Source organism: Haliaeetus albicilla, chromosome 14 (assembly GCF_947461875.1).
Source record: "Haliaeetus albicilla chromosome 14, bHalAlb1.1, whole genome shotgun sequence".
Lineage (NCBI taxonomy): Eukaryota > Metazoa > Chordata > Aves > Accipitriformes > Accipitridae > Haliaeetus > Haliaeetus albicilla.
This window is the reverse complement of record NC_091496.1, coordinates 25,583,000-25,605,050: the sequence shown is the minus strand read 5'-3', so window position 1 is coordinate 25,605,050 and position 22,051 is coordinate 25,583,000. Positions and strand designations below refer to the sequence as shown.

Here is a 22,051-nt window from a genome sequence, read left to right as displayed (position 1 = left end):
CCTAGGGGAGCAGCTCCCCTTCCTTCCTCTACCTGTTGTATACCCAAAATAGAGCGACCTCCTCGTGAGCGTTCTGCTTCTGTGCACACAGTGAATGTGCACGGACGCACACACACACACGGAGTATCTTATCCTGCTTATCTCAGGAACTTCTGTGTAAAGCTTCCACACACAGCAACAAAGCAGTGGTGTTACACCCTCAGAGGAGTCTGATTTAAAAACTAAACGAGGAGTACCTCCAGACTTCCCCTCTCCACTGAAGTCACTCGGGTGCCTCCGTACACATTTGTTTTCACCAAACTCCATAATTACCTCCTTGAAGTTCTGTGACACCAGCCAGCAGCACCAACCCTCCTCTAATCTCATACACTTTATCGAGAAAATAAAAAGTTTAAATGCTGCTGCTTTCAGTAGGAAGAAAAACATTAAGCAAATTTTATGTCAGAGGAAGATTTCGTTTTTCATAAATGTCACGTCTCCTAGAGCATTTCCCACCCTCCTCAGAACAACCAGAGAAATTCACTGATGGCATAAAGGTACACTGTTATCAAATACAATTTTACTACTAATTTTAATTTTTAGTAGTAAGTAGGATGTGGGTGAAATCAGAATTAAAAAGGGGATTTTTTCCACACCTTTCACACCCCTCTTAGTTATGCTTTGAAGCCTTATCAACATTCCCTTGACACATTTTACTTGATATTGGTATGCCAAAAACATCCCTCTAGAGTAACTCTAGAAAATACCTACATTTAGACCATCCATGTCAGAGAACAGAATTTGCCAGCCGTCCTTCAGAAGAAACCCGTATCTACTTCCAGGATCCCCCAAAATATGAGCAGATCTCAAGCACTCATGTAAATATTGGTGATCCCAGGACACTGTCTCCAGATCTGCGACCGCAGGGAACAACAGGCTCCAAAGTCAGACGGAGTCCCCTCTTCCTAAGCCCTGGCTTTCTGGCAGCACATCACCAACAGACGTAGATTGCCAGGAGTTCTGCTCAGTAATTGCTTCAGCAACTGTCTGGAGTTATGGGCTCCAGAAAACTTACTTGGAGTAGCTAGCTCACTTACTTACACTGTCTTTCTTCAGGATTTTTTGGTAAGGATGGAAGGGATTGTGAGACGCCTGCTCTTTCCTCGCCTTCCAGGGCCTACTTCTCCTTTTTTTATATATTCATACACATGGAAAATGCGATTCTGTATACTGTGTTGTGCAGCTATTCTGAAGATAACATTAAGAGGTAGCTCTGAAATCATGACACGTTTGTGAGGTCTGTTTGTGAGGTCTCCATCTGCCACCATGTCATTACTGGATGCACTTTAATTGCTGTCCCAGTCATTTGTGAACTCAGCGTGCCAGGTCTAAATTAGCAACAGACGTGTGTACTTTCAAGCTATACATGCTAAAATGAAAAATGACACTGATAACAGCAATCGTGTTAAACTTCTGGGCAAGAAGCAGAGGGATCTCAGGGGACTATGTATGGGAGAAAGGGCATCTCTCTTTTCCCCTCTAACTTCCCTTCTAGTACCACGCTGACCTTGTGGAGGGCCTGAGACTCGTCTGCTGAGACATCACCCCACAGAGGGATGCTGCCGTGTAAGGGGGCACGGCACCAAGAGTGTAAGGACCCCTGGCCTGAAGTCGGGGGTCTCACCGCGCATCTCTCCTCACGTCCTTTCCCTTTGAGGGGACGGTACTCTCGCAGCCCCCACGGCGCAACAGCTCTGCTCGGGTCCCGCTGTTTTGTGGGATGGGAGCATAGGTTACCTCCAGCCCTTCCCCGCTGCCGGAGCAAGGTGGCTTACGCAAGCAGCGTTGCCTGCGGGCCAAGGAGGAAGGGAGTAGGGGCAGAGAAAAGAGGCGTGGGATGGCTGGGCTGGGTCAGGCCTCCCAGGGCACGAGCCCGGTTTGCAGATGCTGCAGCGTCCCGCTATCAATTCCTAGGAAGGCTGGCAGCCCGCAGAGCTGCGCAGGGATTGCTGCCGTAGCGCTGTGCTGTCGGGGTAGCGCCCGCGCTGTGTGCCTGGTAAGGGAGCACATAGCACTTCCACAGCTGCCGGCTGAGCAGCAGTGACCTTTACACGTACTTCAGGACTCCGCTGGCACGTGATCTCTGGAAACAGCCCGGGTGCTCTCCTCAGAAGAGTTTGTCACAGCCCACACATACAAGCCTTGATGACAACACCTAGCGCTGACACGGTTCCAGTTTCTTCGGCGCAAAGGCTCAGCACGTCCACGGTTCCCGGGGCTGATGGGTGCCGTCGTGCAGCCAGGCGCTGAGGTGGATTGAAAGCACTCTTGCTGCATTAGAAGTGTAGAATTTGTGCTTGGTCACCAAAAGCGATACACTTCGTAGCTGAAGGGATAACCCGATTTAGAGAATATGGGACATTTTTCTATTTGGATGGCAGGTTTATCTCCGCTCAGTTTTTTGAGATAAGGGGATAATGCCCCCATCAGTGAGTAGGGCCTATATGTATAGGTGGGATAATGCAGTCTGCTGTGTTGTAGCCGTGTCTCTGCTGGGCATCAGAAGTTCCAGGAGAAGGACAATAATTTGAACAGAGCTTTCAAAAGTGGTGACTCGTTTAGGAGAAGTTAACTCTGTATGTACTTGCATCTAGTAAATAAGATGGCAGACCTTGATTATAGTGAGAGCACTAGCCACTAACTTTTTGAAGAGGTAATTGGTCTATCTCTGAGGCGTATTATCTGTCAAGTGATCTGCTTATTCACACAGATTCTGCACAACGGAGTATTTTTCCTTATCTAACAAGGAATCAAAACCATATATATCTGTAACTGACTCCATCAAGATCATATTAGTCGTCATTAAACAGTAAATTAGTAAATGTCCAGTCAGAAAATACCACTCAGCTTAGACACATTTCCTTCTTTTTTTTCTTTTAACAACAGTTTATTGTCTTCTTTTTAAAACAGAAAAACAGGGGCATTTTGGTATGAATAGCCACAGATAGCCCCACCTCAGCCAGAGAAAGTAAGATAAGCAGCAAGTCTAATTTCTCTTCCCTGATTTATAGTATATTTTGATGACTGAGGCTTAGCACTTGACCTTGGCTTGGATTTTGGTTCATTGTCTCTGCACCACACTCATGTTGCTCTCTGTCATGGAGTGGAATGGTCTTCCAGCACAGAGGGCTCCGAAGCACCAGTGAATTAGAATTACAGACTTCAGAAACATTTGGCAAATTTCAATAAATTTTGCTAGATCAGCAAGGTATTTCCAAATCGTGTCCCTTTGCAGATTTGCAAAGCACGTAACTTGCAAAAAGTAATTCGTTTGCCCTTCCCCTGGTAGCACCCAAGCGACCCGTATGCAGACACATAGTTCCAGACTAATAGAAATAGTCCTGTACGTGCTGCTTTTGCCCAGGGAGGAGAGTATTTCTGGAGGGAATAAAGAAGGGAGATGGTGTAAATGGCAGGCAGGAAGCTGCGAGGCAGGAGGAGGGCAGAGGCCGGGGGATCTGGTGGGGAACCGGGCTGCAACAGCCAGAGGAGGTGCAGGGGCTGTGGGCGATGGGGGAGCGGTTGTAAGGGAAACAGATGGGAAGAGAGGCAGATGGAGGATTAGGACGCAAATACATAGTAATCCAAACTTCTTTAAATCAGATGGTCATGGAAAAAAATGTGGTTTCCTTCCAGTCACTGCTAGAGATTGAACCGGATGATCTCAAGAAGTCCCTTACCATTATTTTGGGGTTTTTTTTACCATCAGCCCTCCGAATTGCAACTTTACTGCAACTGTTTTACTTTACACAAGTGTATATGATCAAAGGGTTTTCCTAGCTATGTAACAGTTATTGTAGCAAAACCAATGTAGACAAAATCAGATCCCAGCATATGGGAACCCAACAGAGTGGTAATTTATTTATGGGGTCATAATAGGTGTGGCATAATAGGTGGCTACAAATAGGATTGGAATTTTTGAAATCAGTATTTTTCTAATTTAAATCTTACATTTTTATTAGCATATAAGGTTCTGCAGCTTCTAGAAAAAAATTTGCATATAAGAATTTAGGACCAAAAGCTCCATACCAATTGAAAACAAAACAAAACAAAGAACAAAACGCAAACAAACTACAGAGAAGACCCCTGCTTAAAGGACTGACAGGAAAAAATCATTTCAGAGTGGATGATAAATGCATATAGCAGATCAAGCAGCACATAAGAAATACACGGCTCCTAGACCAGGGCTTTGAATTAACTGTAGTAGGTGGAGCCAGGAAGCAGCAATGAGGATAAAATGAACCATGTGTCCTGGAATAATTAGATAATTCTTCTGACACGGCCCACACAGTTTTGGCTGGTTCAGGCCTGTTCCATGGCCGGTTCCCTGTGTTCCGACGTCGTCCTCCATCTATTTCCTTCACTGTGGACTAAGTTCCTCCGCAACCACAAGCGGATGTTCTCCAGACTAAAATTCAGAACAGAGAAAACAGGGTGTATCGGAAGGTTTCAGTAGCTCTTGGGGTCATACGGCATCTGCCCAGATCTGGCGACGCTTTGGAGACCCTTTAAGAGCAGGCAAATGAGCACAAAGTAGGAAGGAGACTTAATTTTATAGATTGAAATGTACCACAGCCTATGCTCTTAAAATATCTCATTCCACACGCATGGGGAAAAAGACGGGGGGAACACCACATTTACGTGATTATTTCTCAAGATGTTGTACTCTTAAAAAAGTACATCTGTCACTCGAGGTGATTTACTGCGCTCTTCCCTTGGAGCCGTTGTCAGTCAACAAGAGCTATTTCGCTGATTTCCAACTGTGTCAAATCAAAGCCTTCGGAGAGCTGCCGTTTTATCCGGATTATTTTTAGTGCAGGTGTTTCACTTACGCAGAAGGAAGCAGCAGCATACCGTGAGCAAAGGGGACTTGAAAGTCCAGAGTGCCAACACCAGCTCTTCCTCAGGTGCTGGCTGACTCATCGGCTTTTAAGGCGTAAAACGAGTAACTAACAATTCGCGAGCAGGGCGCCTCGCTGAAGTTACGGGGAGCGGACGAAGGCAGTCCTAACCCGTGCTGATGCTGCCTCCGGAGCCAGCGAGTTAACGCTGCCGGAGCCTGAGGGGCCGGGGCCGAAAGGCCCGGGGAACGCCGTGGTTTGGGAGCGCCGTGATTGATTTGGGAGCGCCGGCGGTCCGCGGCCCCTCTTCTCGCCGCGGACGAAGTGGCTGCTGCCGACCGGCGGGCTCCTCCGCCCGCGGCCCCGCTCGGCCGCCCCCGGGGCCCCTCGGGAGGGAGGAAGGGGCGCAGGGCGGAGGAGGGAAGGGGCGCAGGGCGGAGGGAAGGAAGGGGCGCAGGGCGGCGGGTCTGCCCGGCGGCTCCCCCGCGGCTCCCCCGCGCCCGCCCGGCCCGCAGCCCCCGCGCAGCCCCGGCCCGGCCCGCCCCGGCCCGCCCCGGCCCCCGGGGCGGCCAATGCGCGGCCGGGGGGGGGCAGAGCCGGGGAAAACCGTCGAGCCCGACTTTCTCACCTCGAAGGGGCACCCGGCGCTCCCGATGCTTCCCCTCCCGCCGCCCGCCCCGCCAGCCCGTCCTCCCCGGCAGGGCCCTCCGACGGCCCGGGCTCCCCCCGCCAGCCGCCCGCAGCCCCGAGCCGAGGAGGAGAGAGCCGAGTAAAGGGGGTGGGGGGCGCGGCGGCCGTCCCCCTCCGTCCCTGCCGCCCGGGCAGCGGCGCGGCGGCGGGGCTCGATGCGGCGGCCATGGGGCGCGGGGCCCCCCTCGGACCGCGCCTGCTGCTGCGGGCGGCCCTGCTGCTGGCCCTCGGCCCCCCCGCCGCCGCCGGCACCTGGATGTGAGTAGCCGGGAGCGGGACCGGGACGGGCGGAGGGAGGGAGGGAGGGAGGGCTGCGCGGCGCCCGTCCCCTCGCCGTCCGCCGCGGCCCGGCGCTGACGGGCGGGGGGGGGCTGCTTCTGCAGGTGGCTGGGCATCGCCGCCGGCGGCGGGCCGGAGAAGCCGGGCTGCGCCAGCCCGCCGCTGAGCCGCCGGCAGCAGGAGCTGTGCAAGCAGAAGCCGGAGCTGGTGCCCGCCATCCGGGAGGGAGCTCGCCTGGGCCTCCAGGAGTGCCGCAGCCAGTTCCGACACGAGCGCTGGGACTGCCGCCCGCCGCCCGCCGCCCGCCGCGGACCCGCCGCCGCCGCCGCCGCCCCCGCCGCCGCCGCCGCCGCCGCCGCCGCCTTCGGGCACCAGCTCAGCAGCGGTGAGTGTCCGCCCCGACGGGGCCGAGCGGCCGGCAGGTGCGCCCGCCGGGGCTGGGGGGCGGGCGGGGGGCTCCCCCGGCTTCCCCCCGGAGGGGCGAGGGCTCCGGCGGCGGAGCCGGGCCGAGGAGGAGCGCGGCGGGGCGGCCCCGGGAGGCCAGCGCAGGTACGCGGGACGGCCCCGGGCGGACAAAACCTGCCATTGTCTTCCCCAAATTATTCTTGCTCCTTGTCATTTGTTTGCTTGACGCGTCCGTGGATGACAGCGCCTTCAACCAGATCCACTTAGCTGTGTCGAAATGCTGTTATTCTTAGACCGGTGTCGGGTTTATCCCCTTACGTCATGATTACTAAGGGAGTGGGGCAATGGCACGCGGTATTTCGAAAAGGCCGCTTGGCTGCAGGTAAAGATCTGCTCGCAGCACCGTACGCAACGCCAATTGCTTTAGAACGTATCCTATGTGCTCAGTGAGGCGGTATTGCTCAGCGCAGCAAGACCCGAGCCGCTTTGGTTGCATGAGCTAATAATGGATATTGCTGAAATTTACAATGAAGTATGGACATTTCGTTTGCATCGAACGGCGGTGTCAAAGGTTCTTTCGAGCACTCTGCTCAATGATTTCAGCGTAGCCGTTGATGTGAGCTCAAGTATCGTAGTACTTCGTTTTGTATTTCTGCAATCTTCACTTTATGCTGCGATACAACAGTGAAAAAAAAACCCAACCGTGAAACCATCGAAACACAAGATGAGCAATAAAAAGTGACATGTATTCCAAAAAGGAAAAGGAAAAAAACAAAAACCAAACCAAAGAGGGAGCAGTTTACCCTGCTATGTGTAGCCATATGTATTGTATGTTAGTCCTTCTGTCCAATGGGAAGGACTGTTCCCGCAGACCCATAAATGAGCGGCACTGCTAACCCGCAAAGCTTCTCTAGTGTGTCCTGTGGAAGCATTTTACGATGGCACCAGCACCACAGACTAATACAAACAGGAGACACAAACAGGAACTTTCCTGCCCGTGAGACAGAAACTCGGGAGGCTGGAAATAACAAATTGTTTTTACAACAGTGAAAATGAGTACAGTGAAATTTTAGCTGCAGTTAATGGCCAGTCATTGATTTTCAGTTTGCTTAGAGAGTATGCCTTGCTTAACACGGTTTAAAGGTCTGTGCCACATTACGCTAGAAGTCTCAGAGAATGAGACTGGCTTAAGAGGCCCAGGCAGGTCCCGCCATGATTCTTCTGAGATATAGTATAACAGTTAAAGGTTTTTGTACTGAAGTCTTTCCTGTGGCCAGCTTATTCTCGGAAAAGCACATGGCCTAAATATCCTTGCGCCATCCTGATTTCTGCCTGCTTTAAGATTCTTGGGGCTGTTTGCAACCTTTGTGAATTAGAGCAGCCTTTGTGAATTCGAATAACCTCGATGTTTGCTAAATTTAGCATGAGGTAAGTTCTGGCCCCACACCAAAGTAACCCAGGATTGTGACAGCTTCAAGTTCCTCCTCCACGATCTGAACTAACCTTCTCTTCTTCTTCTTCTTCTTCTTCTTCTTCTTCTTCTTCAAATCAATAGGAATAGTGAAAAGCAGAGTGGAAAGTAAGGGGCCTGGGGTGTGGTTTCTTTTGGGTTTGATTTTTTTTATTATTAAAACTTAATTAACTTGTAGGTTTCTGTGGCAAATAAAGTTGCCAACCAGATTTAGAAAGGAGTTACCAAAAATCGCATGGTACAAGCAGCCAGAAACAGCTCCATTAATGGCGTGGTCATACGAAGAGGCCCCGAAGTCTTTTTTGGATGTGAATATCCACTGCTTTAAACAAGTTAACTCTACAGACCAAGCTATGATGACTTTAGACTTGTAGCTGTTCCCTTTTAATAGTAGTCTGGCTTGTAAAATCGCTTTCTACAGCTCCGCCAGGAAGGTAATCGGAGGGAGTTGCGAAGTAACGTATTCGTGCCTTGCTTTGTAGGCACGAAGGAGACCGCGTTCATATACGCAGTGACGTCGGCGGGCCTCGTGCATTCGGTGACGCGATCGTGCAGCGCAGGAAACATGACCGAGTGTTCCTGCGACATGAACCTGCGGCATGGCGGCTCGGCCAGCGAGGGCTGGCACTGGGGCGGCTGCTCTGACGACATCCACTATGGAATGTCGTTCAGCAGAAGGTTCCTGGATGTGCCCGTTAAGAACGTAACGGGCAAGAGCGGGAGCGGACTGGCGGCGATGAACCTGCACAACAACGAGGCTGGGAGGCAGGTATGTGTCACTGTTCCGAAATGGCAGCGACTGCTCGTTCGCCTTCGTTGACAAAATGGCATCAACCAAATGAGGCCTGTCCTTGACTGCAGGTACAGATGGGGCCAACGGCAAGAACGGCACTAACGTCACCAAAGCAAACCTGTACAAACTAGGAATCAGAGCTGGTTTTAAACAACTAACTAACTAAACTAACTAAACAGGTTAAAATAAAATCCACAAAATAAGAATTAGATCTGGAGTGCTAATCAGTTATCTTAAATAGGCATTTGATATTCTGTAGCAAACCCAAAATAGTCTTGTTATCAGCATAATACATTAGGAGTTATTTCACTGATTATTCTGTTATTATCATGACCTGCATTTTTAATTCTCTCTAATACTGAATGAGCAGGCAGACTGGACACGAGGCATGGTTACCCATCCACAGTCTGGGGTCCGCGGCTGAGACCAGAAGTCTAAAATTGCTCAGAGAGGAAATAGAGAGTTAACGTTTTCTTCTAAAAAATGGGATGGAAACGACACCTCTATTTTAAAGTAGCCTGCTGGTTAGGGCACTCGTCAGAGAAGTGAGAGGAGACTGGCTTCGGGCAGCTCTTCTTCAGCGCAGAGGACTTCAAACCCACGGCTGCGGAGGAAATGTGGGTGTGTGACATTGGGTCCTCCTGTCCTGTTCTGCAGAGGGTGATAAATGGGGGCAGAAACAGAGAGCCAATACAGGGAGATGTGAGTCTGTAATGTAGTGCTTGGGGCTTACATCTGGAATGGCCGAGACCTGGATTCTGGTTCTTGCTTTAAAATTACTTTCTCTGCTTTACCTTGGAGTTTTTAACTTCCTAAGTGTTTAATGGCTCTCTCTGGCCCCGTAATGCTTTAAATCTGTTCTGCTCAGTGACAGAGCTATAACTAAAGAAAAGAAATGGAGACCCTCTGGTTTTGAGTACACATATTGATGGACTCCATTGTAGCTCAGTAATTTCCTGTAGCCAGAAGCAGCACCAGTGGGTTTTACTGAAAACAACTTTCCTATCCGCCGTAGACTGGGAATAGCCATAGTAAGCCATCATAAGAGCCATGGTGGTATCATTGCAAACTATTTTAATTTAAACTAATTTTTACAGTTTACAAGGTAATATATGCTATTTAATTTAATTAAGTTATATAGTTGGAAAACCAGAAAATCTTTCAGGGACATAGGCCCTTTTCAGGACTGAAGTAGAAGCAGCAAACTTTAAACCTAAGTAGATGCTGAGAACAGTTACTGTGAGTTTAATTAGATGCCAGTCAGCTAAATCATCTCCACGGAAAGGTGGTTGGTATTGTGTAGTAGGGGACGTTAATAAGAGGAACAGAAGATTAAGTGATTATTTTCTTAGGGAAAGAGCAAAGGGTCATTTATCACCTTTGTAGAGAGAGATAGTTGAGGGAGAAGATCATAATCTCCATAAAATTATCTCTCAATTTCATGATTTTACATATACAGTACAGATAGGAAATTTTATTTTAATACTCATGTTTGTCATTTAGACAGTGCCATTTTCTCGGATTAGAGTGACAGTGGAAGTGTAGGGAAGAAGCCTGCAAGGCTCCAGAGGAAATTCAAAGAGAAAGAGAGATGCAATTTCTGTGTTTAGGCGGCAGCGACACAGGTCTTCTCTTTAGTACCCTGTTCTCTTGTCTGCCTTTAGCTTTATGTTAGCAGCAGCAGTAGTTTGCTGTCCTTTTGTCTTCAGTGACAGTGTTCGCTTATGATCTTCCCATACCATCCTTGTGCTCATCACTCATTCCTGCAGGCGTGACAGCAGAACTGCCTGGGGTCCTGTGCTGTGAACTGTACCGAGGAACCATTCAGCTTCAAAACCCCCCCACACACAAACACAGACACACACACACATACACACACAGCGTAGAACAGCATCTTTTCTTTTGGTGTTGCTTTCTTTAAAGTTGGATCGGTTCCCTGATCTCATCTACAGCGGTCACACAGACAGTTGGGCCACCTATTGTCATGGGGACAGGACTGACTGGCAAAGGGGAAAAGTATGTTCAGCTGAAGAGAACGTGTTTTCAAACAGTGAGCTAAAGCTACAAGGGGCTGGAGGAGGTGGTTAAGCGAGCCTTCATTTTCCATGAATAGTATTTTTGACACGATCCAAGTTATCTTAGATATGGGTTATACGCGTGAAAATATAATTGATTCTGAGTCCACATCTTCAATGTAGTGCAACTGCAGTATCTTCTATTACTATTTACGTTGAGTGGTACCTCTTACTATACATAATTTCATGAAACCAGAGTTTTAGACTAGGCCGTCAGTCTCCAGGAATGTGGTAGAATCTGGCCCAATAGGATCCATTAGGTCCTGAGGACCTTTCGGGGTTTCAGGCTTTTCACAATACTGAGCTCTCCAACAAGGCTCTCAAAGTACGCTGTCACAGGCTTATTTGGTGCACACGATACATACACTCATTCCTTTTCCAAACATGATGTTTTTTTAAAAAAACCCATCCGCTGCAAGCCTGAAAGGCCAGAAGATCCTTGTTTCACTGATTTTGTATCAATGGCGTATTTGTTGTTCGTTATCTTGGAAGAAAATATGCAGAGTATTTAGTCAGCCTCTGTGCCTGAATATTTTGTAACTTAATGGCAAACTGTAGGATAAAGCAAATATTTTGACCACTGTCCAGAGCAAAAGAGAATGTTTACTGTTGGTACTTGGGAATTCTAGCAGCAATATTAGTGGAAGTAAAGTTTAGTCGAACTCTCATTTCTGTAGTTTCAAAATCCTTAGCTAGGAGATGTTGGAAAATGTTGACCTTCATGTTTTGGGGCTTACAAGAAGGATGTTTTGCAATATATTTTGGTACCTTATGACCTTTTGTAATAAATACTGTCACGTTCCTGGTTCTGTGTCTTGCAAGAGCAGTCTTCCAGGGACAATACTTCTGTGTTTGTTTGGAGTTGCTAATGGAACTGGTATGTGCAGAATCCTCTTGTTCTGTTCCCATTTCCGTACAAAATGCTATTTTACATTTCTACATCTCGTAGTTAAATCCAAGATATATCAATTTTAAAACAGTAAGGATCCTTTGATTGAGTTGTCCACTGTTTAGGAGACTAACCTGAACCTCAGAAGATCCAGATTTCATTCCTTTTTCTGCCACAAGATAAATGTTCTTCATCTTTTAGCATTGTAATGTTCAGTGTGCTTAGATGTGCATATGTGAGTTGGGCACCTCTGCTCCTTATATAAAAGGGTGTTGAGCACCTCTGCTCATTATAGAAAAGGGTGAGGGCAGTCAGGTACTATGGGTTGACTTTTATTGTATTAGTATTTTTTTTACTGATAGAAGAATTCTGCTCAGTTTTCCACTTGTGGAAGTTTATTTGACTTGCGTTCTCACATTGAGATAGCTTGGCTCATCAGAGAGTTTATTTTTACTGATATTTGTGGGTTGGTAACAGACCCACCAACAGTCTGCAACTGTTCTTAAAAAGTGCTGTACCCCCGGTAGGACATGTGCTTGTCTTCATAAATAGTCCTATTAGTTCTACCAGTGGCTTAAATTAGGCTGTTTGATTACAGGTGTCGGTTCCCATTGCAAAACAAGTACTGGCAGCCCCTGTCTCACAGCTGAGAACAGTGCCTGCGGAGAGCTTCGCTTGGAGATATTAAGCATTAATTAGCATTAAAGGGTATACAAACTGTGATTCCACTGAAACTCTCCTTCGCTGCAGACCACTCTCTGCTTTCAGCCCATCCACCTCTTCTAGCCACACATTCCCACCCCACGCCGCTCCCTCTGTTAATTGCATTGGATCGGTGGAAGGAAGTCAGTTTAAAAATGACCTTTTTTTCAGGTTAATTTTTAACATAGACCAGCGTTCAGCATTGTATCCAGTTCATCACTTACTTAACCCTGCACTCTTGTTGCGCTAGTACCACCGGGGCAATAGGGGCAAGAGGAGCCGCTCGGGTGGGCTTGTGGCCAAACAAAACACTCGTGGATCCAGCTCAGTTCCACACCGATCGTTTCTCAGAAGCAGTCAGTCGGTTTCATGACCAGCCTAAGAAAACTGAAAACCTGTCCCAGCTTGCACAGAAGGACATGTCTACCCACCATGTTTCTGTGAGTAACAGTGCTCCTCTGAAGTTCTCTATGAAATTTTGTTCCTTAGGAAGAATCCTCTCACAATTTCAGGAATAACTGGAAAGATTCACCATGTGAATTGAACGGTGTGAAACCGAGCACTGGTTGTGGAGTCAGTCTGGAAGTCACGCTCCCAGTAACTCTGTGCATCCCAGTAGCTCTGCTGAGATGCAGGCGTACGTTGCAGCCACGTCCCACCAGAAGGCTGCGTTGGCTCTATAAGCACCATCTTAGGTTTGCTTGCAAGAAAACAGCAAGAGAAGATACCTAGTCCCTAAATTTTGCCAGATGTTCAACTATGGGAGTTTGTTCATTGAAGTTCACGTGGCAGCCTGAGATCCAGCGGCATGTTTTGTGATCAGGCAAAGCAAGATGTCAGCTCCCTGTGCTGGCAGTAGAGGCAACCCAGAAAACTTGCCCATCCTAGCAGCTGGGAAGCAATAGCCTGGGGTCATGCACAATTGTGATGACACCATAAGTCATTCTAAAACAGAGTGCATCAAAGCTTCATGTGACAATCCTGAGCAACACAGAATAAAACCACATATGTTTGTAACTGCTGCGGATGTTCTCGGTGTTTCCACACTCAAACACATTTGTAGTTCTTGCATTCACCTGATCGTACATACCCTGCTAATACATGCTGGATTTTTATATTTTGATATCAGCCTGAGACTCCAACACGTTTCTGCTCCTGTTTAGAAACTCTGTCTCCTTTCAGTTTTCATTAATTCATCCTCAGAGAAAAACTCCGAGTGTCATCTGCTGGGCTACTTGCCCACATGGAAGTAACTCACCCCTAGCACCTAGCAGACATGTCCAGTGCTTCCTCTGACAATTTCTGGATCCTTCTGCCTCATCCAGATTTTACTATGCCTGATTCTATCAGACTGGGAAGTACATTTCTTTCCCCAAGCCAAATTGTTTATTTTCCCTCTGTTGTTTCTTCCCTAGTTAGTACCCTGTCATACTGCAGTGAAAGTGAGGATTGCATCTATAACCATACAAATCTTACAGCACAATGTGATTTCATACTACTTTGAGATTCTAGTTACTTGCCTTGATGCAAATAACTAATAATTAGAAATTGGAAAATACTATTACATCCCTTCTGTTTGTAAATTGTGTGTAAAATTTATCTTTTGATATCGTGTTTCTCTTTTCCTTGACATTTTATTAGGTGATCTGTATTCTAACAAAGACTTTCTGTCTTTGGATCTCAAATTCTCATCTGCCTCAATCACTGTTACATCTTAATGATGCATATTCTGACTACTCAGTGATTTCCTTATTGATAGATTCTTGAGATACAAGGTCAAGTCTGTCTATTAAACAGAAGCTAGCCTGTGAAGGAGAGAAGTTAAGTATCTACAAGAATTACTGCCGGTTGATTTGCCACTGAAAGAGTCTGTGTGTGCTCTGGGGTGAGGGTCTGCTTATTGCAATGTTCTTATTTCTTCCAGCATAGGGACAAATCTCCAATCCCAAAAGCAATCCACAGCATCTGGAAATATCTCCTGTACTGGTTTGTAGAGTTACACGCAAATACCAACTCAGGCTTGTGTCAATATCTTTGGGGCAGAACGTGCCAGGAGGCCTCAACTCCCACTGAAATCAATGGATTTACCCACATTGGACTCATCCCAAACTTCAGTGACCATATTCACCATGATGAAAAGTCCTAGTTTAACACACAGGGTAGAACTAGCTCACTTTATCTGCTCTGTGCCTTGACTAACTCTGAAACTGTGAGGATGGCGTTTGTGCTGCCTGAGCTGCAAATAAGCAGTCTGGGACTCGAGTTTGTTTCTGGTCCTGCACAGGGTCAGTAGGGCCCGGTAGGATTTCAGGGCTCAGATCTCACTGCAAAATCAAGGCTTAGGAACAGGCACAAATGAAACTACTTTCTCAGGGGAAACCAGAGGAGGGTGTTAGCTAGATTTGTCTTCTGTTTTTTTCTTCGCTAAGACAGTTTGAGAAAGATACAGATTGACAGCAGTTAATATTTGTGGGAGCTGTGGGGTAAGTGAAGGTTTAGGGTGAAATTTAATAAACATCATGAGGCTGGGAGGAGGGTTTGTCTTCCCCATTGTGTGGGAACTAGTGGTTCCTCCACAGAGGAATAATTTGAATCTGTATTTGCCTTGCTGCATGAGAAGTTTCAAGAGAAACTTACTATGAGTTAATTTAAAATTTACACTTTCTGTTACATTTCCCAATTGCCTTGATTGTGGAAATTAAATATGGGGGGAAAGGTTAGTAAAATGCAAGATGGTAACATGGGCTTTCCACGCCATTAACCAATGACCTGTAGGAGTCTACAGGATGGCTCCAGAAAGTCCATTAATGGAAAGGTAAAACAAAACAAAAAGTATGATACCTTGTCTTTTTGCTGTATCTGTGCATGGGATGATTTTTCTGCACACTTTTCCAAACTCTAATGTGAGATGTGTCACAAGTCTAATTGTATAATTTTATACTATGACTATTAGATATTCCAGCAGGAAGTATTATATTGATTGTCTGCTGACTATTTGAGTTGTAGTCCCAGATAAAGTTACTGCTTGTTTACAGATTCCAGTTCTTCGAGGCTTAGTCTCCTGTAAACTGAGCCAAAATTCATGTGTGTTGCAAAAGCTTAATGCAGGCTGCAGATTCCCATTGTTGCTCAGTTATTGTTCAGCCCAGTGCTCGCCTCAGCATGGGCATGGAAAAGTAGCCCATCTAAGGGTGTTTTAATGTTCGTAATAACTGTGGAAATTTTGTGAAAACATCAAAAGCTATAAAAGTAATATGAATGCAGCTATCAAATTGTGTTAGATATAGAGCCATTATGCAACTGGAAACGCTAGAAACCCATGATAGTACAAGTAAGCCTAAAGTAGAAGAACAGGGCTTGATCCTGTAAGTGAGAAGCACCTGAGATTTACTCCGGAGTACCTGAGTTGACGATACCTCTGCTGAGCTGAGTGGCTCCTTTGATAGACTGTCCGTGGAGCTCAGAGACGTGGGCATCCTTCTGCTCTTCCAGCACAGATCTGCCCCGAGGTGCCTCCGGGCTGCGCTGCTTCGGGTGCTGAGCCACGCTGGTCGCACAGACACTGCTGTGCGGCCTCAAGCCATTCCCGTGGCCTTAGTTACAGACTGCGCTGGGAATGTTTAGTGATCTTGATGGTAGCCGCAAGGCACCCTTAAAAGGTGGCATAGACCTGCCCAGTAAATGTATTCCAATGCAGGAGCGGTGCCTTTACCTACCCTATCCCTGCTTCCCCTCCTGCTATTCCCCGCAAGGGCTGTTTGCATTCCAGTGGTGGAAGGAGAGACGCAAGATGTGTCACTTCAGGTATTTAGGATCCTCTAGAGTGAAAAGCCAGTCAGAAATACAAGCTTTTGTTATTGCGGTTCGATATTGCTATGTTATCGCCATTGCAAAGTGCAAACGCAGAGCCACTCTGAAGATCAGGCTTCTCATAGTGGGGGTCCGGAGTTGGAAACCTGATTCCTAACACGTATCCTCCTGCACTCTGGCTTCCCCATCACTGAAATGGCACCAATGGCAGCTGTAATATTAAATACTTCGAGACCTCTGTGTAACTGATGTCAGGCAGTATTCCTAATGAACGAAAGACCACGTCCAAATGTCATTCTCTCTTTGCTTTCAGGCTGTAGCAAAGCTGATGTCAGTGGATTGCCGTTGTCACGGTGTTTCTGGGTCCTGTGCTGTGAAAACTTGCTGGAAAACAATGTCCTCCTTTGAAAAGATTGGCCGGTTTCTAAAAGATAAGTATGAAAATAGCATACAAATATCAGACAGACCGAAAAAAAAGCTACGCAGGAAAGAAAAAAGCCAGCGAAAAATACCAATCAGGAAAGAAGACCTGCTGTATGTGAACAAATCGCCCAATTACTGTGTCGAAGACCAAAAATTGGGGATCCCTGGGACTCAGGGAAGGGAATGTAACCGCACCTCGGACGGACCCGACGGCTGCAACCTGCTCTGCTGTGGGCGCGGGTACAACACCCACGTTGTCAGGCACGTGGAAAGGTGCGAATGCAAGTTTGTCTGGTGCTGCTACGTGCGCTGCCGGAGGTGCGAGACCATGACCGACGTACACACCTGCAAATAAGGTGAAGTACAGAAAACAACGGCCAAACCGCCCTGCGCTGTTTGGTATACACAACTGCCGCGCAGGCGGCAATTACTCTTGTCATGTGGGATTGCAGGGGGATCAGCCTCAGGGGAAGGGGTATTGCCAGACACCGGGTAGTCCAAGCATTTGGCGAATGAAAGAGCAACCGAACGAATAGCAGCCTGCACACGGGGACAGCTAAAACAGCAAAAAAGGACTCCTGAGGACACATTTGAACATGTGACTCTATGAGCAGGGACAGACACTAAACTTTCCCAGTCTTTAATAGCCACAACGTCCTGACGATCCACGTGGTCAGTAGGTACAGTGGAGAAAACTCAAGATCTCGTTAGCCAGAGACTGAATGGACTAGATGGATCCGCTAGGTGGTTCATTTCTGCAGGCTTTAGGAAAAAAAACCAAAGATAAGGGAAACGTTCTGCTGTTGACCATGAAGCATTTGCTTTGCAACCGTTCAGAAAGCTGTCTTCTGCATAATATGCAGAAAAGCATCTGGTGCTGAGAAACCGGCGTGACCGCAGAGAGCTGGGCACTGCCTGGGTGGAAGGGGAAGGTCCGTTGGTGTGGAGCAAGCGGTGTCCAGAGTAGAGGGGCTGGAGGGCAGCTTGATGGACACGAACGGTCTACCAAATAGCAACCTCGGGTTTTTTTATAGGTTGTCTTTCAGATGCAGAAAGGACAGGTCTGAGGTGGGACAGAAATACAGTTTGGTATTTGAAGGAAATGAAATCCTTCACAGACATTTCCTCAGTATCTGAACACACAATTTGCGAGTCAGCCGGTCATCACCCCACTGTTGGACTGTATGCAATAACATGCCACGTTCAACCATCTCGCTGGTGGTTCACCATCATTTTCACAATTAACCATACGAGATACAGCCCAAAGAAATGTGTCGTAAAGTGAAAGGTTTTTTTAAAACATTGTTTTCTCCTACAGAAGCAGCAGCTAGAACTTTTCATTAGGTTGCATCCTAAGTAAGTTCAATGCACAATGTCATTTATGGATTGGCTTACACCACTAAAATATTTAAACTGTTATTGATAACATTTTCTCCCCTTCCATATGTTGGCTTAATTTTATTTTACATCTGTGAAAGTTTGTTTATTCTTTTGCAATGATTTAATGCCTGGCTTAAAAAGCATCATGTGAAAGGATTTCTGTTGTTTAAATGTGCAAAGACCTATTTTTGATAAGACAAGAAAGTTTATATTTTGTAAATATTTAAATTATGCAAGTTATGTAAAAGGTTTCCAAAACTAATGTGATAAGATTACATACAGCCTTTGACATCTGTTGGTTAGATATTTGTTACTATTGTAGTAGCCTTTAATAGATCTTTATTTGCATGTGCAGGGGAAAATTAGTCAGAGAATTACATAAATGTTCTTTTTATTACCATCAGGGTGGTTATAATTATTGCAGTTAATACACACTGATGAGAAACACTATGATTTTCTAAATGATCGGTTAATTAATATTCTGTATACTTTTAAAATTCTTTAAATCCATTTTACAAACAGTGAAATCCCAGCTCCAGCGGTAAGTGCAGAACTCCCAGTGACATCAAGGGCACTTGCAAAGGTTCACAATCCCTTAAATTGTTCCACACCGACAGTCAGTTTTTAGAAAGAAATCTTCTTAGACGGTTTGGTTGACGGTTTCAAAGTTACTTTGAGGAATTCATTTCCTAGTTGTCAATTATTTTCCCATGAAAGATGGTGACCAGATTCCCTGTCACTCTTTATAGGAGATGTGGTTCAGGAAGAAGCAAACACAATCTTCTGTGTTGTAGTACTTCACTGCCTTATGTGGAGTGTCTTAGGAACATCAGTTCAGCAACTCAGCCAGTCCTTTATCTGCTGGTTCTTTTTGGACCTTGCCTCCACATTTGGCCAGTCTGTCTCCATTGACCTAGCCAGATAATTACCCTGAGGCCACAAAATCTGCTATCTATGGAAAGGCTGCTCAGCAAGCCAGTCGCTGTCACAGGAGGATTCAACGCCCTCCCTGAGAAAACTTGGATGGGGAGGATACATCCTGATGGAAGACCCTGAAGAGAGAGTTGTGAGCCCCAGGTTGTTCCCATCTTCCAGCAACAAAAGTAAACCCACGGGCTCCATAAGGTGTGCCGCAGCACCTATTGGCAGCACGGATGGGGCGTGCTACTGGTCACTGTTGATATGACGGTGTTGGAGAGACCACCTCTCTCTCTGAATCTGCTCTCTGTCAAGCTGCTGGCAGAGGTAAGGGCCTCGGTACCCTCCGTGAGACTGCTTTTAGCAGTGCCTCCACTGAGGTCAGTGCTGAGGTCACCACCGTTTGGTTGCGTGGGGCTCCAGCAGGAACCAGCCTCTGGGAGGTCAGTGTGGAGACCAAGATCTTCTCTTGAAGCAGCCCCGATCTGCGTCTCAAAACTACCTTAGCTTTTACTGGACCTAAAGGTTCTTCCATACTTGATCTGTAAAGTAAGGAAAATTGCCAATGTACTTCTTGGTACACCTTAACTTCTGGCAGGGGAGAAAATGGGGAGAAAATGGTCCTGGGCTCCTGGGCCTAAGGTCAGCGTCAGGGATTTGCCCAGGAGAAAAATCTCAGTAGGCTGCTTCTGTGGGTTTGAAGGGGAAGAGCACTCACCTCAGCATTGCATAGAGACGTGGGGCAGTCATGATGCAGCCAGTGCAGTCAGGGTGTCTCTTGCTGCTTGGCTAGCCAGTATTTGACACTGTTATTTTTGAGAAGACATCTACTTCCCAAAAAAATATCTTTTTGTTCTTAAATGTTGTTAATAAAAGATTTTTTTCCTGGTCTTGTGGGGGGGAGAGTTTATTTTTTCAAAGAATGACAGAAGACAATGAAGAGAAGTGGCAACACACACTGTCTATGAAAGCTGCAATGGCTGAGCAAACAAGGTAACGGGTTTGAAGCTTCACTGGCAGCAGCAGGACTCAGCTGGCCTCTGAGAAGCTGAAGAGAGCTATTTCATGGGAGGTGGCATTACCCTTTCTGCACCAGGGGCAGAGCGCTGGTGAAAGCAATGCGGGCTGAGGGGCTGCTGCTCGCTCTCCTGCTGCACCAACGTCGGGGGCTTGGGGGGGGAGGCAGAAGCAAAGCTGAGTGCGCTGGGGAGAGCACGAGCCCCTCTCTTTACCTACCACAGCTGAAACTGCTGTTTAATTTAAGCTCCATCGTAACTTACCTAAGTTACATCTGTAAAACTAGTTCTGGATGGGCAGCATCTGTAAAAGCAATTCTGGATGGGATCAGGATATGAACATTGTTTTGTAGTAGCATCAGGGCGAAAGAAATTAGCTGACACCTATTGCAGTATTTATTCCACAAAACTGCCTTTACTCCTTCCACAGTCCGGAAAAGCTCTCCTCGGGTGAGAGCGAGAGGGAGAACCATCTGTAGGACAGCATGCCTCTGCTTTCAAAGAGGAGCCCACATACGACATATGTGGTTCAGCTACTTTTGTGGGCATATGGCACCAGGATGAATTTCATTCATTCACTCAGTTTCATAGGGTGGGGGTTTTTGTCCCAGTGCTGGGACTGGAGGATCAAGGTTGTTGACTTTGAAAACAGCCTTATAATACTCTTGTATAGCTTTGCAATAATACATCCTTTCTGTCTGAAAGTAGCTACGTGTGTGCTTATCGGAGCAAGCGAGATTAGAAAAAAAATTGGAAAGAAATTCATAGTCTTGAGTGGGGGAAAGGTCTTATCTCAGTCCTGTTCCCTCACACTGCCCTTTTATGCATGGAGCAGCAGTTTGTGAAAAGTAGCAAAGCTATGAAAAATGCCACAAGTTTACTTTTGAAGAAAGGATAATTGTAACCTCTTCTGAAAGTGAAAATGATATATGCTGTTTTGAAAACAGAAATGCATGTGCACTGGCTGCATATTTTAAGAGCAAAGCTGTGGTGTTGACTGAAGTGCTGACGTACTCAGAGGAGTTCCTGCAGGAACACTGCTGGTCAGTCTGTCGACGTGCCAGCCTGTGCATGCATCGGCACCTGAAGAACACCGTCTTGTCCTTGCCTGTTGGAGATCCCTTGTCAAAGGATGTGTAGTAAATGGAGATCATCTCCATGGCTATCAAAATGTCTCTGTGCTGGGCAGCAGTTTTCAGTGAATGACAAGATGTGAAATGCATGCGTAACATAAACAGCAACAATTAGCATTGTCATTCAGAGGAAATGATGTTAAAAGGACGTCCACTTTGTCTGAGGTTTCTGATGGAGCTGAGATGCTTGATTTCATTAAAGGATGAGGTTTCACAAGAGGGCAAACTTGACTTTAGGGCGGCTCATCATAGATCCAAACTGTCATGGCTAGGTCATGAAAGTGCTGAATCCATACCAACTGACTCTGCTGGCTAAAATTTAATAAAAACATGTAAAAGGATCATCCCACTGTGGCAGACTTCATGCCAAATGAGGCACTGCTTGTCTGAGCCCTCTAACTTAGGGTAGCTATCACACAGAGTAGAATATCAGGAAGTATCAGAGCGGAATAAATGTTATTATCTGTTCTAGATAACCTGCCAAAAATGCTAACTGTGAATCCTCTCCTGACTGTGTCCTGCCAGGTGATCTGGAGTCCCCAGATCTAGTGGTAGTAGTAATGGTGAATGTGGTATCATGACTTTAATTTTCGTTTCACATAAGGATTTGCAATAACAATTTTTAGGATTTTAAACACTTTCACAATTTTTACTGTTAGGCAGCATGGGCAGACAATAGCTAACAATAACTAACTGAGAAACAGGCCTTCACACCCATACGTCTAATGAACATCACTAAGGAGGGGGGTAGTAGTATTCTGACTATAAATGGGAAACTGGGGAGAAATGACTTGCTTAACATCACTTACAAAAGCAGTGGGAGACCTAGGTTTAAAAAAAAAAAAGAATAGGCAGGTCTGATCATCAACCTAATGCTTTGGCTACTTGGTCACTGCATTTGTTTCTCAGCCCGCGTAGCCTGAAAACTGTGGTTTGCCAGGTAGGGCTGGTAACCATCCGAGTCGTGACTACTGGGCAAGTCCTGCTGCAGAGCCCAGTACAGTTTCTTAGGGACAGGCAAAGACTAAAATTGCATTTCCTAAACATGGCCTCCTGTGGTTTATATTTCTGGAAGCCAAACATGCTTTTTCCCCCACGCAAATGACAAATTCATCCTGAAGGAAACTGTGCCTGTGAACCCCACGTTAATGCTGCAGATAATTGGTGCTAAAATACCCGTGCCTGTC

General features: G+C 46.7%; 1 protein-coding gene across 1 annotated transcript; it reads left to right on the top strand.

Moving 5' to 3' along the window:
* Nucleotides 1-5,646: 5,646 nt before the first annotated feature.
* On the top strand, nt 5,647-19,604 carry WNT16 (Wnt family member 16). Its single transcript, XM_069802037.1, has 4 exons — nt 5,647-5,828; nt 5,954-6,234; nt 8,208-8,494; nt 16,308-19,604. Exons 1-4 carry the CDS (start codon nt 5,737-5,739, stop codon nt 16,770-16,772), a joined length of 1,125 nt encoding a protein of 374 aa, XP_069658138.1. The 5' UTR covers nt 5,647-5,736; the 3' UTR covers nt 16,773-19,604.
* Nucleotides 19,605-22,051: the final 2,447 nt, after the last annotated feature.